The 14,692-nt window shown below is 41.0% G+C and overlaps 1 protein-coding gene across 1 annotated transcript in view; it reads left to right on the top strand.

Moving 5' to 3' along the window:
* LOC122925998 (sodium-coupled monocarboxylate transporter 1-like) overlaps positions 1–14,692 on the top strand; it is a 49,381-nt gene that overhangs the window by 23,337 nt on the left and 11,352 nt on the right. The window contains exons 7-10 of the mRNA XM_044277393.1: positions 2,108–2,237; positions 6,307–6,395; positions 8,265–8,374; positions 10,252–10,319. Of these exons, the coding sequence (XP_044133328.1) occupies positions 2,108–2,237; positions 6,307–6,395; positions 8,265–8,374; positions 10,252–10,319 (397 nt within the window). The remainder of the gene's footprint in view (positions 1–2,107; positions 2,238–6,306; positions 6,396–8,264; positions 8,375–10,251; positions 10,320–14,692) is intronic.

Here is a 14,692-nt window from a genome sequence, read left to right as displayed (position 1 = left end):
AATTCGAGAATTCGTGATCTCCAGTCATTATTTACTTGATTGCGAAAATCGGCAATGTAATACATTCGCATTAAAATTCATGATTAGAATATTCGCGATCAACACTAAGGGGTTGGCAACTTTCCTACTGGTTGCTAGGGATGTTGCTAAGTGCTGATATTTGCTATAAATTCACGATAAATTCACAATTAGAATATTCATGATCAACACTATTCGCGAATACGAATATATAGCACTATATTCTAAATATTCGGGAATTCTCAAAGTGGCGATATTTGCGATTAAAATTCGCAATTAAAATATTCGCTCTCAACACTATTGAAGACAAAGAGGATGAAATTGTGGACTGGATGGCTTACTCCTCTTCTCAGTCACAGCAGGATGATGTGGATGTCACTTCAGAAGCTTTGACCATGCCTTGCAGCCAAAGGTCACAGCTTTCCTAACACATACATTGGCACCTCAGCTCTATTGTAGTACATAAAGTGGCATCACCTAATCCATTGGGAAAATAGAACTGACTACCAGCTAGCACAATAAGAGTTTCCTCCTTCTCCCAGTCTACTTTGCAGCGTCCATATGCAGCGCAGTGTCCTCATCATCATCATCAGTTACTTCTTCTGTTCAGTACCACTTAGTGGATTCTGCTCCATTTGAGGATCTGATGGAGTGCACTCTGGCTCATTGAAAGATACCTAGCTGCCATTTTTTTCTCCAAAAAAACACCCTGACTTGCATTGTCACATGACGGTAAACGTGGGCTGCTCCTTGCAATTCTCTCTGTGCAAAAAGGTGCCTGCCACCGTGAACACTTGGAGCAGCTGTTACGGACTTTTAAGGCCTACTAAGTCAATAGTTTTTTTGCAGCAAGGCAGCACTTCAGCAAAAGACCAGGTCCTATTGACACCTCCATGTTTGTGTCAGTCTGGTTCCCTCTCCAGCCACTTATCCGCTTCCTCCACTTCCTCCTCCATGGACATCCTCAAGTCCTCAACAGAAGCAGGGCAGGATGTTGCTCCCATTCCCCCTCCCTCCTATCATATGTGCAAAATAAAGCGTTTCCAATGTGGTGCTAGAGCTGATCTGCCTGGGGGAGAGTAGCCACAACCCATCAATTGCTAAAATGCAGTAAACATCCTGCTGCCTGCCTCCCCACCAACTCCGACTGTGCAAGGTGGTCAGCAACAATGGCTGAAACATTGTGGCCATGCTGGAGTTGCAGCAATAGAGCAGTCTGCCATTGCCCCACTTGATCCGTGATGTTCCAACTTGCTGGAATTGCGCCGTGCTTATGCTACCTCGTCTGTATGAGAAGCATAAAGTGGTGAATGATTTTATCATGCACCAGACCACCTCAGCAGGGACCAAGTGTTGTTTCAAGATCAGGCAGTGGGAGCTCATCAGAGATGCCTGTTGCGTACTCAGACCCTTTGAAATAGCCAGCAGATTTGTCAGTATAGACAACTACAGCATCATTTATGTCATCCCCATGATATTTATATGAATGCAGATGCGAACAAGTGAGGGCAGAATAACAGATTATGCATCTTACTAACTACCCTGTAGCTGTTGGGGACCCACACAGAAAAAAGTCCCATGGAAAAGGAACTGGAGGAATAGGATGAGGAGCTGCCACTGAAGATGGAGGTGCAGGAGGAGTCGCTTGTGCAGGAGGATAAGGCTGATGATAATGATGATAGAACTGGGTCCACTCATATGCTGGTGAGAATGGCAAGCTGTCTGATTGCTTGCTTATGCAATGACAGGCGCATCCTTACCATCAAGTATTCTGATGATTACTTAATAGCTATGCTTTTAGACCCTCTCTATCAGAGCAAAATGGGGGAATGTTTTGCTGTTGCCAAAGGGAAGGGCAAATTACTTTATTACTACGATACACTGGCATGTTTCATTCTAGATGTCCGGGACAATTTTAGACATTCCTCATGTTGATATTCTTGACATTTTAGTCACATATAAATCTAACATTGTTGGCATCATGTTAAAAGAGTAGTATGATGTTTTTAATCAAATTTTAAGCATACCCCATGGTCCCCATTGCTATTTTGTAAATTATCCTAATCTCTTTCTTATTTGAATCTTCTAGGGCTCTTTACATGAATCTGATAGGATTATGGGCAATTCTTGCTTGTGCTGTGCTGTCAGGCCTTATTCTTTTCTCAATATATAAGGACTGTGACCCATGGACCTCAGATCGTGTATCTGCTCCTGACCAGGTATTTCCTAATCCTGTGGTAATGGGGTTTTCAACTGGCTTCTTAACAGACTATGGATAATCCTGCTTGATAATATGTATGTGAAGAGGTGTGGAGGGATGCCAGATACACAGAAAAGTTGTGTAATGAAAATGGTTTCAACACCAGGGGTAGACTGACCATAGAGCCTACAGGGAAATTTCCCAGTGGGATGATTCCCATGGGGCTGCCCAATTCTTCCTCATGGCTGCCAGCTGGGTACATAACAAATTGATGCTAGGAGCATCAGGTACTTATGCCCCTGGCCAGCGTCCGCAGGTGCCCTCCTGAATTCAACTTTATCGCCATCCTCAGGATGGTGATACAGTTGAATACTGCAGCAAGGGCAGCAGTATTATGTGTTGCTATGTGACTCTCATGGTGGGTAGGATACAAGATACAATAAACACACAGAAAACCTCAAAACAAGCGTCTAGGCCAGAAGCTGGGGATAAAGGCCACCTCCTGACAATTCCATACCAGCTCTCCCTGGACTTCTGTGCCCACGTTCAGACTCAAAAGGTGGGAATCAACGTGCCCCCGTGCCTAAGGCTGAAGATTCCCTAAAGTCCCTGAGATTGTGGAAAGGGGGAAAGAGGAAGCCTGCTTCCTCAGTTCCTGGAGGAGCAGGTGTCTCTCTAACAGCCTAGACAGAACACAAAAGAAAAACCAAAACCAACTTATATTTTAGAGGAGCAGAAAAAGCAAGTCCACCTTTGCTCAGAGCAAGATAGAAGCTATAACCCGCACAGGACACTGGGAAGGGGCGTAATTTAAACTCACACAAACGACCCCACCCAGTGCACCTGAAGGAAGGCCGATACAGCTCAACCCAAACCCAAAACAAACAAAAAACTACACACGTACTGCTAACCTGGCAGACCTCCGCACATAAACTGAGCAGAGCATGACAGTGACATTTGATTCTACTGAGGCAGTATATCGTGCTGCTCTGTGGTATTTGGTTCCGCGGGGGTAGTATCTTGTGCTGCACTATTGTATTGCTGCCCCTTCTACTTCTGTTATCCCTGCCTGCTTATGTTGGCTTGCCTTCTGTCTATTTGAACCTGCCTACAACATGGGGCTACTTTTAGTTTTTGTTCCAAGGCCACTTTAAGTTCCCAGTCCGCTCTTGTCCAACACTCAAACAGTCCATTAAAAAGTAGGGTTTAGTAAAACAATTCCAGATATAATCCTGTAGTACAGAAAAGAAGCTTAATCTAAGATTTTAGGGGATGTTTATTCCAGTTAGCTAAGGAGTAAGTATAAGGAAGCAAATTGTTTTCATGTTTATACCTTTATGCACCAATCATATAAAAACTCTTATGGATTCATTAAAAGGAAAATAGCTTCGAACAAAGGGGAGACAATAGGACTTATGTTCAGTTGACCACTGTAATGGCTCCTGTTATGTACATTCTCCTTTTTTCCCCCCACTAATGTGTTGGTCTCAGCTTAGAACAATTCTGTGATTCACATTGGAGGTCTCAAAGGAGTTTGGCATCATGGACACAGATATTTTAACGAACTTGACTCCCATAGATGATCCTCTGTTGTAATTCCTCTAGCCTGCAATTTCATATAGAGATTTTAGTAGCATGATTCAGTGGATTATCCATATATGTATACAGACGTATGTTTCCACATTTTTTCTACTGTTCAATATGTCAGTCATTCCAGCTAATGGAGTGTGTACAGTAGTACACAGAGATGGTGTGGCTTCATACTAGGAAACTGTACAGAATACGTGTACTAACTTGTGTATAACCAAGAATTGTGCGGGATGTGGCTCTTGGCATTAATTTAAAGAAAGGGTCAGGCACAAGGTTTGCCCGGATACTACATCTTCTGGCTTGCCACAGATAGAGATCTGGTCCTATGGTGTGGAATCCACGGACAACAGCTAACAGGAATAGAAACCAATTTGTTGAAGCAAAATCAGAAATTGATCAAGCAGAAGGTCAGGGCTGTCAGAGTTCATTCAATAATCAAAGGAGATAAGTTCATAGGCAGTCAGCAGAATTAAAAAAAGAGCAATCCAAACACTACATAAAGTGACAACCCTGTTTGCTCAGGCAAGTAGCAATTAGGAAGGGTTTCTTAATTTGCCATATAATTCAGTATCGTGTATTTACACACATTGACTGAGCAGGCAATTATCAGAAAGGGACTGTTGCCTTTCCAATACTTGCCTCTCATCAGAGGAGGTCAGAGCTGCATTCACATGCAGCAATCACCTCCACTTTATTGGGATGAGCAATTGCTACTGAAATCGCTCACCTCATACAGATTCATTGTTTCTGAGCAGCAGATCATTGTTTACATGGCACAATCTGCTGCCCAGAAACAATGATTTACTGTATGTGTCAGCATAAACAATGAATTCACCTGATGAACGAGTAATAGGCAACACCTTTACATGAGTGTTTGTATGAATCTTTGTTCCCGAAAATCAGCTCGATAATAGTCCCACATAAAGGGACCATCAAGGACTGTTTAGCTGCTGAAGTTGGTGTGTTCAGAAACATAGAGTCAGTGAGTCAGTGTGCACAGATAGCAGAGATGAATTTGAATTACACCCTTCTCATTGCAAAACAAAATACATTAAATGGATTTTGAAATCCACACAGCAGGTCTATTTGTCATTGTCATGCTGGAAGACCCATCCACGACCCATCTTCAATGCCGTTACTGAGGGAAGGAGGTTGTTGGCCACAATTTTGCGAGACATGGCCCCATCCATCCTCCATTAAATACGGTGCAGTCATTCTGTCCCCTTTGCAGAAAAGCACCCTCAAAGTATGATGTTTACACCCCCATGCTTTACGGTTGGGACAGTGTTCTTGGGGTTGTACTCTTTATCCTTCTTCTTCCTCCAAACACGGGGAGTGAAGTTGATACTGAAAAGTGCTATTATGGTCTCATCTGACCACATGACCTTCTCCCATACCTCCTCTGGATCATCCAGATGGTCATTGCCGAACTTCAAAGGGCCTGGACATGTGCTGGTGTGAGCAAGGGGACCTTGCATGCCCTGCAGGATTTTAATCCATGACAATGTAGTGTGTTACTAATGGTAATCTTTGAGACTGTGGTCCCAGCTCTCTTCAGGTCAGTGACCATTCTCAGAATCATCCTTACCCTACGAGGTGAGATCTTGCATGGAGCTCCAGACTGAGGAAGATTGACGGTCATCTTGTGTTTCTTCCATTTTCTAATAAATTGCCTTCTCACTAAGCTGCTGGCCTATTGTCCCAGCCTTGTGGGAGTCTACAGTTTTCTCCTTGATGTCCTTAGACAGCTCTTTAGTCATGGCCATGGTGGAGAGGTTGGAGTGTGATTCATTAAGTGTGAGGACAGGTGTCTTTTATATAGGTAAGGATTTCAAACAGGTGCAAATAATACAGGCAATGAGTGCAGGGTAAGAGGGCTTCTTAAAGACAAAATAACAGGTCTGTGAGAGTCAGAATTCTTGCCAGTCGGTAGATGATCAAATACTTATTTCATGCAATGAAATGCAAATTCATTATTTAAAAATCATACAATGTGATTTTCTGTATTTTTTTTTTTGATTCTGTCTCTCACAGTTGAAGTGTACCTACGATAACATTTATAGATCTCTCCATTCTTTGTAGCTGGGAAAACTTGTTAAATCGCCAGTGTATGAAATACTTATTTTCCCCACTGTATGTGGAAACTCTGTCTCAGGAAGAGCAGTGAAAAAAAAATGAACTGTCATTTATTAATTTTATTCATTTTTAGTCACTTAGTTTTATGACTAAAGTGATTGTTGCTTTGTTAAAGATTACTCAACAGCCAGTTTTAAGTTTAACTTGGCACCCATTCAGCATTTTCTGTCCAACAGAAACTTATTTTATGTTCTGGCTTAGAGGGGAGGACGCTTGTGTGACTCATAGTTAATCCTTACAGGTGGTTGTATTCTTTCACAGTAAAACCTGTTGGTTCACTTTATGATCAAATTGAAGGCAACCGTGTGAAGGCCTTGTCAGGCTTCTGTTATAATATCTTTCTATGGGTTTTATTATTGCAGCTCATGCCATATTTAGTGCTTGACATTCTTGAGAACTATCCTGGAGTACCTGGACTCTTTGTGGCCTGTGCATATAGTGGCACTTTGAGGTGAGCAAGTCATACAGTACTTTCAGGTATTATGTTCTTTCTATTATGGTACCTTTTCATAAATTCAATATATTATTACATTGTATATGGAAAATGCAAAAGTTGAAAGGAACTAAGGGAAAATAAAAGTTCAGAAATGGTGCATTCATTATGCGAATCATCATACATACAACATGGGATGCTGTGGGATTGCACTGGGATTTCACTTCTCAAATTTGTTTTCCTACACTACAACATGTAGACATGCCTGTCAAACTGGCAGCATAAGGATTGCAAATAATATTGCAGAATTTTCTGCATTTGTCCCATAACAATAATAAATCAGTTTGACAGCTTTTTCTCATCTTAAAAATATCCACTCTATTGTAATACTGTCAGTTTAATGCCCACTGCGCTTCATCCCATGTACTGCGCATGCACCAAACACAGTTGCCATTGTGCTGCCAACCCGAATTTTCCTGGACAACTTCTCCCAAAATCACAGAGAGCCAACATTTTTTATGGACAAATTGGAAAACCATAATGGAGGATAAAGTTGACAAGGAATACATGTCTACAGCTCAGTATACTGATAAGGACTCATTACCAGCATTTACTGTGAGCTGAAAAAAATTATGATAATTACCGCCAAAATAATCTAGTCAAGTACCCCCAGCCTAAAAAAATCACGGATGCATCTATTTTTTTCATGGACACAGGAAAAAAGTCGGCTATTTTTACTGACTGTCCAGAAATTTCTGGACGGTTGGCAACCCTGCTGCCGAGAGACTTCAGGACCAGGGGTGAATAAGTCTACACGCCTGGTCCTGTCAGTCAAAGAGGTGGGGACACGGCCTGTAGAAAGTGAGCGGTGCAACAAGGTGCAAGAGTGCCACTCTCGTTGCACCCAAGGACTAATTTACATATTATTAAAAAGCTTTTTTCTCTGCAATAAGGCCAGAGAGAGACATGGGAGCAAGAACATTAGAATCAGCTGGCAAGGGCTCATCGGACATGTAAGCTGGTTTTAAAAGGATGGATTGGATGACAGATTCCCTTTAAAATTGAAAAACAAAGTACAAAGCTTCAAATACAGTCTAGGTTTTTATAAAAAGTATAGGTTTTTATTAAAAAAAAAAATATTTTAAAGGTATTTCCTTTAGGAAAGGTCATCGATTTCCTATTGGTTGGGATCTGAGTGCCACAGCTGCTGCAGGGCATACCAAGCACTGCGCCCTACATAGTGTCTATGTGTAGTATTGCATTCAGGTGCAGTCATTTGAATGGGAATGAGCTGCACAAAAGCCATATGATGTCAGAAGTGAAGTCAAAGACACCTGTGATGAGTGATACGCCACTTCTAACAGATGAATGTAGGAGTGCTCGGAGTCTGATCCCCATCAGTCTTATATTTTTTTTAACAATTCTTTATTTATAAAGAGCATCATAATAACAGTACATTGACAGTACCCCTCGCTTCATGCAGGAGATCAGGCATGGAAATAAAATACTTTTGATAACACATCTTCTCTAATCCATAGTACTATCTCAAGCAAGCATACTAGGTGACATTTTTATACTTCCTCCACTACATTCACTACCTAGCAGTTTTACAATCCTGAGGTTAGCACTGAAAGATGAACAGGGATACCAACAGCACGGCAGCATATTATTTTAGTTTAAGTATATATATATATTTAGTTTAAAAAGAAAACAATTTCCCATCAGTCTTATATTGATGCATATCTTGATTGGTCCTGAGATAGCTCCTCAATATCTAACTCACAGAAAACCCCTTTCAGAACAATATCATAACAAATTATCACACATTACTTTTCATGTCTATGCTTTTTTTCCTCTAATCTAACCTATGACATTTCGCTTTTTTAGCACAGTGTCATCAAGTATCAATGCACTGGCTACAGTAACTGTAGAAGACCTGATAAAACCATACACCAACCTCTCTGAAAGAAAGCTGTCATGGCTGTCAAAAGGAATGAGTGAGTATCTACATTAGGGCTTGTTCACACGACCGTTGCCCCTCCATGCCCGTGCTGTGGACTGCAAATTGCGGTCCGCAGTGCACAGGCACCGACCATGGGTCAGCAAATCTGGAGATGCCCTGCGGAACGAAAGCACGGAACGGAACCCCACGGAAGCACTACGGAGTGCTTCCTGGGGTTCCGTTCCGTTCCTCTGCACCACAAAAAGATAGAACTTGCTCTATCTTTTTGTGGAACTGATGGGATCCGCGATCCGCATGCGGCTGGCCCACGGCAGTCCACAGCACGGGCACGGAGGGGCAACGGACGTGTGAACAAGCCCTTAGGCTGTTTTATTGTACAATATAGTGGATTTATGTATATTTATAGTAGGAATCACTTTTCTTATGCTCTTTATAAAGTGTTCTGGACATTTAAAAGTCATTAGCTGATGTGATAGTGGAAGAGGGTGTCCATTTTTGTTAACTTATTTGTATGTGGGGCACCACGGTGTCTGGAAAAGTACTGGAACTGTGTATATCTTGTCCAGCATTCTTAGACTGATGAGATAAAATAATCAAGGAAAGCTGGGTTGCTTCAAAAATTGCAGTATTTTGACACAGTTTCATGTTTAGCCCCTTCAGGGTCAGGCTATTTTTCACTCCCAGCCTTCCCAGAACCATAACATTTTTATTTTTCCATTCACACAGCCGTATGAACACCAGTTTTTTTTTGGGACAAGTTTTACTTTCTAATGTCATCATTTAATATTGCATACAATGTACTGAGAAACAAGGAAAAATTCCAAATAAGGTGGCATTGGGGAAACAAAATGCACTTCTGTCAAGTTTTCTGGGTTTTGTTTTTATGATGTTCACTATGTGGATGGCTCAGTACATTTATGGCAATACAACATTTGTATAGTTTTTCATGCTTTTTAGAACAGAAAAAAAAACAACTTGAAACTATTTTTTTAAATATATTTTCTTCACCATATTCTGACTCCTACAACTTTTTTGTAGCTTTGTGTATGGAATTGTGTGGGGGTTAATTTTTTGCAGGTCAATGTGTACTTTTCATTGATACCATTTTGGGGTGTGTATTACTTTTTGTTCACCTTTTTATTCAATTTTGAGCTCTCAGATGCTGTGGTCAAATCAGGGGTTAAATTTGTGTGATCAACGTTATTAGCCCCAGGCACTTGGCTGCTATGTGGTGCCTGCTGGGCTCATGAGCGGGCACCATCTTTAAATACTTGACTGCCGACATATATTTACATTAGGCGGCCGGGAAAGGGTTAATGTTGTAAAAAAAAAAAAAAAAACACGACTTGACCACACTATATGAATAATCCCATGGTCATTTCATGTACAACTCTAGCTTTATCTGATTCTAAAAGTTTGCAGGAACAATACAATCTTTTATGTAAAGATTTCAAGGGGTTGTTACTTTTAACATTGCTTGATCTGTTTCTAGTTGCTTACTAGAAAAAACCTTTGAAGAAGACATTCCCAGTAGTTGCAGTTTGTTTGATAGAGGGCAATAAATCCCCTGTATAGACAGTTAAATTATAAAATTCGGAATAACTGCAGTCACCACTAGAGGGAGCATAGGAGTTATTTGCATATGGTTTGTACATAGAATAAAATGATAAGACTGTGATTATAAATGTTTCTAGTCTTGTCTGAAATTCTTTGTTGATTTTTCTTTTTTTGTTCAATACATGTGAAAACTTTATACAGTAAGCCCCTAAGATCCCTCTAGTGAGAATTCTGTCTATACTGAGGATTGCTTTTTCATTAACCCCCATCACTGATATAAACTATTTGGGCGTAATAGTGAAACATGTCTTGTTTCTCCAAAGTTATTTCGGTTTGTTCTTACATTTTCTCTAGATGCCTTTTATGGAGTACTGTGTATCGCGATGTCAGCCCTTGCATCTAAAATGGGAGGTGTGATCCAGGTAAATATTCTGTCATCCTAAAGGAATATGTTCACACTGTTAAACAGTTTACATCTGGAAACAGTAATTTTCTGAAACTAAACTTACCTAAAAGTGTATTCTGCCACTAAAGACTATAAAATATATAGAAGTATTCACCCCCTGTCTATTATCTATCCAAGACCATATGCCATCTGTTGGGGTGTTGGGCTTCACAATGTCTCCAGTAACAAATATACAGAAAAATGTATGGTACAGCTCAATTCAAATAAAGTATAGGTTTTATTATAGACAAAATAAAAAAAAAATACTATGAATTAAAAGTACATAAAACACTTACGCATTCTGAACAGGATAATTTATTGTCATTGCATAAACTCATATGGTGCAAAAAAATTGAATATAAACCCCCTAGGTTATGTTTACTAATGTTAATATTATTGTGATATCGGCTACATGCATTTCTGTCTTGTGCTTTAGGGTTGGAGGACCCTATTAGTATCCATTATTCCTCTCAGTGACTATATTCCCTATTAGGCTGTATAGGTCACTCAGTTTAACATATTTAACATATAAGTTTAACATATTTTTAAACATATTTGATTATGTTATTTTTAATTTTCCGTGTCAATGTCTATATTTAAACAAAAACGACAAAATCCTGCAGTTCTTGCACTGGTCACTAAGCCTAATAATAGGTGTTGATTCTTGGTCTGTACAGATCTCTTTACTGCAGTTATCTATCATTCTACTCCTGCCTATAATGACATCACCTCTGTGTACAGATAAATCAGGATCCTCCATTCACCATAGGTGATTGTCAGAGCTTATCTAATCTTTCCTTGTACAGGTCACAGAGCATGCCTAGAAACCTCTCCCATAGAAGTCAATGATGTCTCCTCCTGTCCATTGCGTCTATGGACCATGGGACTGCCATAAAGCAGTTTTCTTAATGCTTTCTAAATGTTGTTAAGGACAGCTCAGGCAAGATGACAGCCCCCATAATCATGTTCAGAAAATAGAATAAAAAATCTACAATCAGAAAATAAAAACAGATTAGAAAAAATTGTCTTTAAAGAGACCCTTCAGCCAGAAGCTCAACATGATGGCTGCTTTTTAGCTTGGCTCCATAAGGGCAGAACTGTGAGGTAGTTCCTGCAGGACTGTGAGGTAGTCTGAGATGCTGCCAGCGACATTACTAGAGTGTTCTGGGCCTCAGAGCAAGCTTTGAACTGGGCCTCTCCTGTGCATTATTAAAAAATATATATGCTTCCTCCCCAAAACAGGTGTTAATGATGTAAACATCATTTTTTAGAGTATTTTGAGGACTGACTAAAAGGATACATTATTTAATTCACTAGTTTATTTACAAATGCCTATCCAGGCAATAGAACCTGTCTTGACCCAGGTATAAATTAATACTTCACTTTTATTTGATTACAAGTAAAACCTAAATGCTAAGTGTGTGCGAGGTGCGCTCTTTAATTGAACTTAAACAGAACCAAAAAATTAAGGGGTGTTAAAAACACAGTAGACCACTTCACTGGTAGGTGTATTGCTTTGACAATTAGGCAGGGTGAAGAGATGTGCATGGGCTGCCCATTAACCCCTGAAGAAGCCAGAATACTGGCGAAACATGTCGGGGGCAGTGTTAGTTTTTAATCGCTGTGCACCTCTCCACTGTTAACCAGCAACTAGCGGTCAGGCTGGCCGACGTTGCTTGGTTTGGTTTAGCAATCAAGTTAGTTGTGGTTTTGGCTACTGTGCACCGAGTCCGTGTTGCGGTGTTAGTTGCCACTAATCCCAGTCTGAGATCAACTGAGACGTTTTATGCGCCATTCACATAGTGGGTTGATATTTCCATTTCTCCCACCACTCTATATGGCTGTTATTACAACCATTCTCAGCTGGCAGAGTCACCGCGGACGGTGGTACGGTAGTGTTCTGCCCTTACAGTGGTAAGTCAAAGCAATACACCTACCAGTGAAGTGGTGTACTGTGTTTTTAACACCCCTTAATTTTTTGGTTCTGTTTAAGTTTAATTAAAGAGTGCACCTCACACACACTTAGCATTTAGGTTTTACTTGTATTCAAATAAAAGTGAAGTATTAATTTATACCTGGGTCAAGACAGGTTCTATTGCCTGGATAGGCATTTGTAAATAAACTAGTACAATTACCTTACCCAGGTCAGGTCCTAATTATATTCATTATTTAATTCACGAAATATATTAATATCTACTGTAAACATTCTTTTTAGTTAGGTCCTAGTCTAGTGTAAATGTTGCCACCAGTCAGTCCACGGTCTTGTGTAAACACCCTTACCAGTTAGTCCACGGACTAGTGTAAACACCTCCACCAGTCAGTCCACAGTCTAGTATAAACACCTCCATCAGTCAGTCCTGAGGGTAGTGTAAATATTGTGGTCAGTCAGTCCACTGTCTAGTAAAAACACTGCTTTTGGTCAGTCCACATTGTAGTGTAAATTCTGCTGCCAGTTAGTCCATAGTCTAGTGTAAACACTATCGCTTATCACTAGACCATGTGGCCATATTCTTAGTGTTGCCACCGGTTAGTCCACAGTTGAGTGTAAACGCTGCTGCCGGTTAGTCCATAGTCTAGTATAGACACTTCTACCAGTCAGCCCACAGTCTAGTGTAAACACCTCCACCGGTTAGTCCACAGTTGAGTGTAAACGCTGCTGCCGGTTAGTCCATAGTCTAGTGTAAATGTTGCTGAGAATCAGTCCACAATCTAGTGTAAACACTACTGCCAGTCAGTTCATAGTCTGGTGTAAACACTGTCACCAGTCAGTTCCCAGTCTAGTGTAAATGCTGATCAGTCTACAGTCTAGTGTTAACGCTGCTGCCAGTCAGTTCACAGTGTAGCGTAAATGCTGCAGCCAGTAAGTCTATAGTCTAGCTTAAATACTGCTACGAGTCATTCAACAGTCTATTGTAAGCACTCCTGCTGGTTTGTCCATAGGCTAGAGTAAGTGCTGCCAGTGGTCATCAGTCCACTTTTATCATGCGTACTTAAAATGTATTGCCCTTTAAGAATCTATAGTGGCCTAATTAAAATATACAATGCTTTTGCATAGATTGAGAATAAAGACATGCTTTGTAAATCCATGTAAAGAAATATTAGCTAGGCAGGGCAATAGCTAACCCCTAACATAATGTGCCCCAATTAGGAATTATTCACCATAATGTTGTTTGTGCCAATGTAACACAGTCGAGTGAATTAATCGTTTCCTCCATTCCAATTTTGTTGCATATTAAGGTCACAAACACTGTGTTTGCAAATTTTTAAACATCACTAGCAACAAATTTTGTCAGAAATGGAATTTTTATTCCGCCCTCTCCACTTTCCTAAAAAAGGGGCATGGCAAGGGAGGGTGCAGGGCTAGCAGGCCCCACAAAATGTATCTTCATTTATGCCAGTTTTCTGGTGCAAATTAAGATAGAGGTCTACGGTAGCTTGCAGCTGCCATAGATTTTATTGTGGTGCACTGACGCCAAAAGGCTTGAAACACTGGCCTTTGATAAATCTACTTATCTGTTAGAGTGTCTGCAGCTTTACCACTTCACTGGCAAGCATGGCGCCGCACAGGACTCTAGCACTCCGATTGTGCATGCAAGAGAGGTGGAGACTGAGGAGAGAGAAGACTGACTGCCATGGACAGCTGTGCTCTGTATGGTCCCAGTTGCACCCCTGATCCCCGGGTTCGCAGAAAAAACAGAAGTTACTCCGTGTGCATTCCGTATTTCCTTTATGCAAAAAAATAGAACATGTCCTATTATTGCCAGCATTACGGACAAGGATAGGACTGTTCTATTAGTGGCCAGCTGTTCCGTTTCACAGAATACAGAATGCTCATGGACATCATCCGTATTTTTTGCGGATCCGTTGTGTGCATGAGCCCTTATAGTGACGAAACAACTGGTTTGCATGAGTGACATGGTAGAATTTAAGTATGGTCCCTAATCAAAGGTACCTTACCATTGTGATTCTCCAAATCTTGAAATTGCCTCCGTGTGATACCGGCCTGGATTTCTTCTGAGTGAAGGAGCGCACGGCAGGGGCGTTGCTAGGGTCTCAAAAGATCCGGGGCACAAGCCCCAATAAATATGCCCCCCCCCCCCGCACTATGCTGTACTTGCTATACAGCGGCACTTACCTGTCACATCCAGGGCCTCCAGGTGACGTCTCCTCTCTGTCATCATCTTCTCGGTCTGGACAACTTCTCTCAGCCGCCTCGTCTCTGCAGAGTGTGACACACAGACATCTTAGCTTCCTCACATTCTATCATTATCCCCCAACTGGAGTCCCCACAGTGTTATCCTGCTGCTTTCTATGCCAAAACCTCAACCCCCCCCCCCTCATACCCCCAAA

This window comes from Bufo gargarizans, chromosome 2 (assembly GCF_014858855.1).
Source record: "Bufo gargarizans isolate SCDJY-AF-19 chromosome 2, ASM1485885v1, whole genome shotgun sequence".
Classification (NCBI taxonomy): Eukaryota; Metazoa; Chordata; class Amphibia; order Anura; family Bufonidae; genus Bufo; species Bufo gargarizans.
Note: the sequence above shows the minus strand (reverse complement) of the source record. Positions and strands in the feature narration are given on the sequence as shown.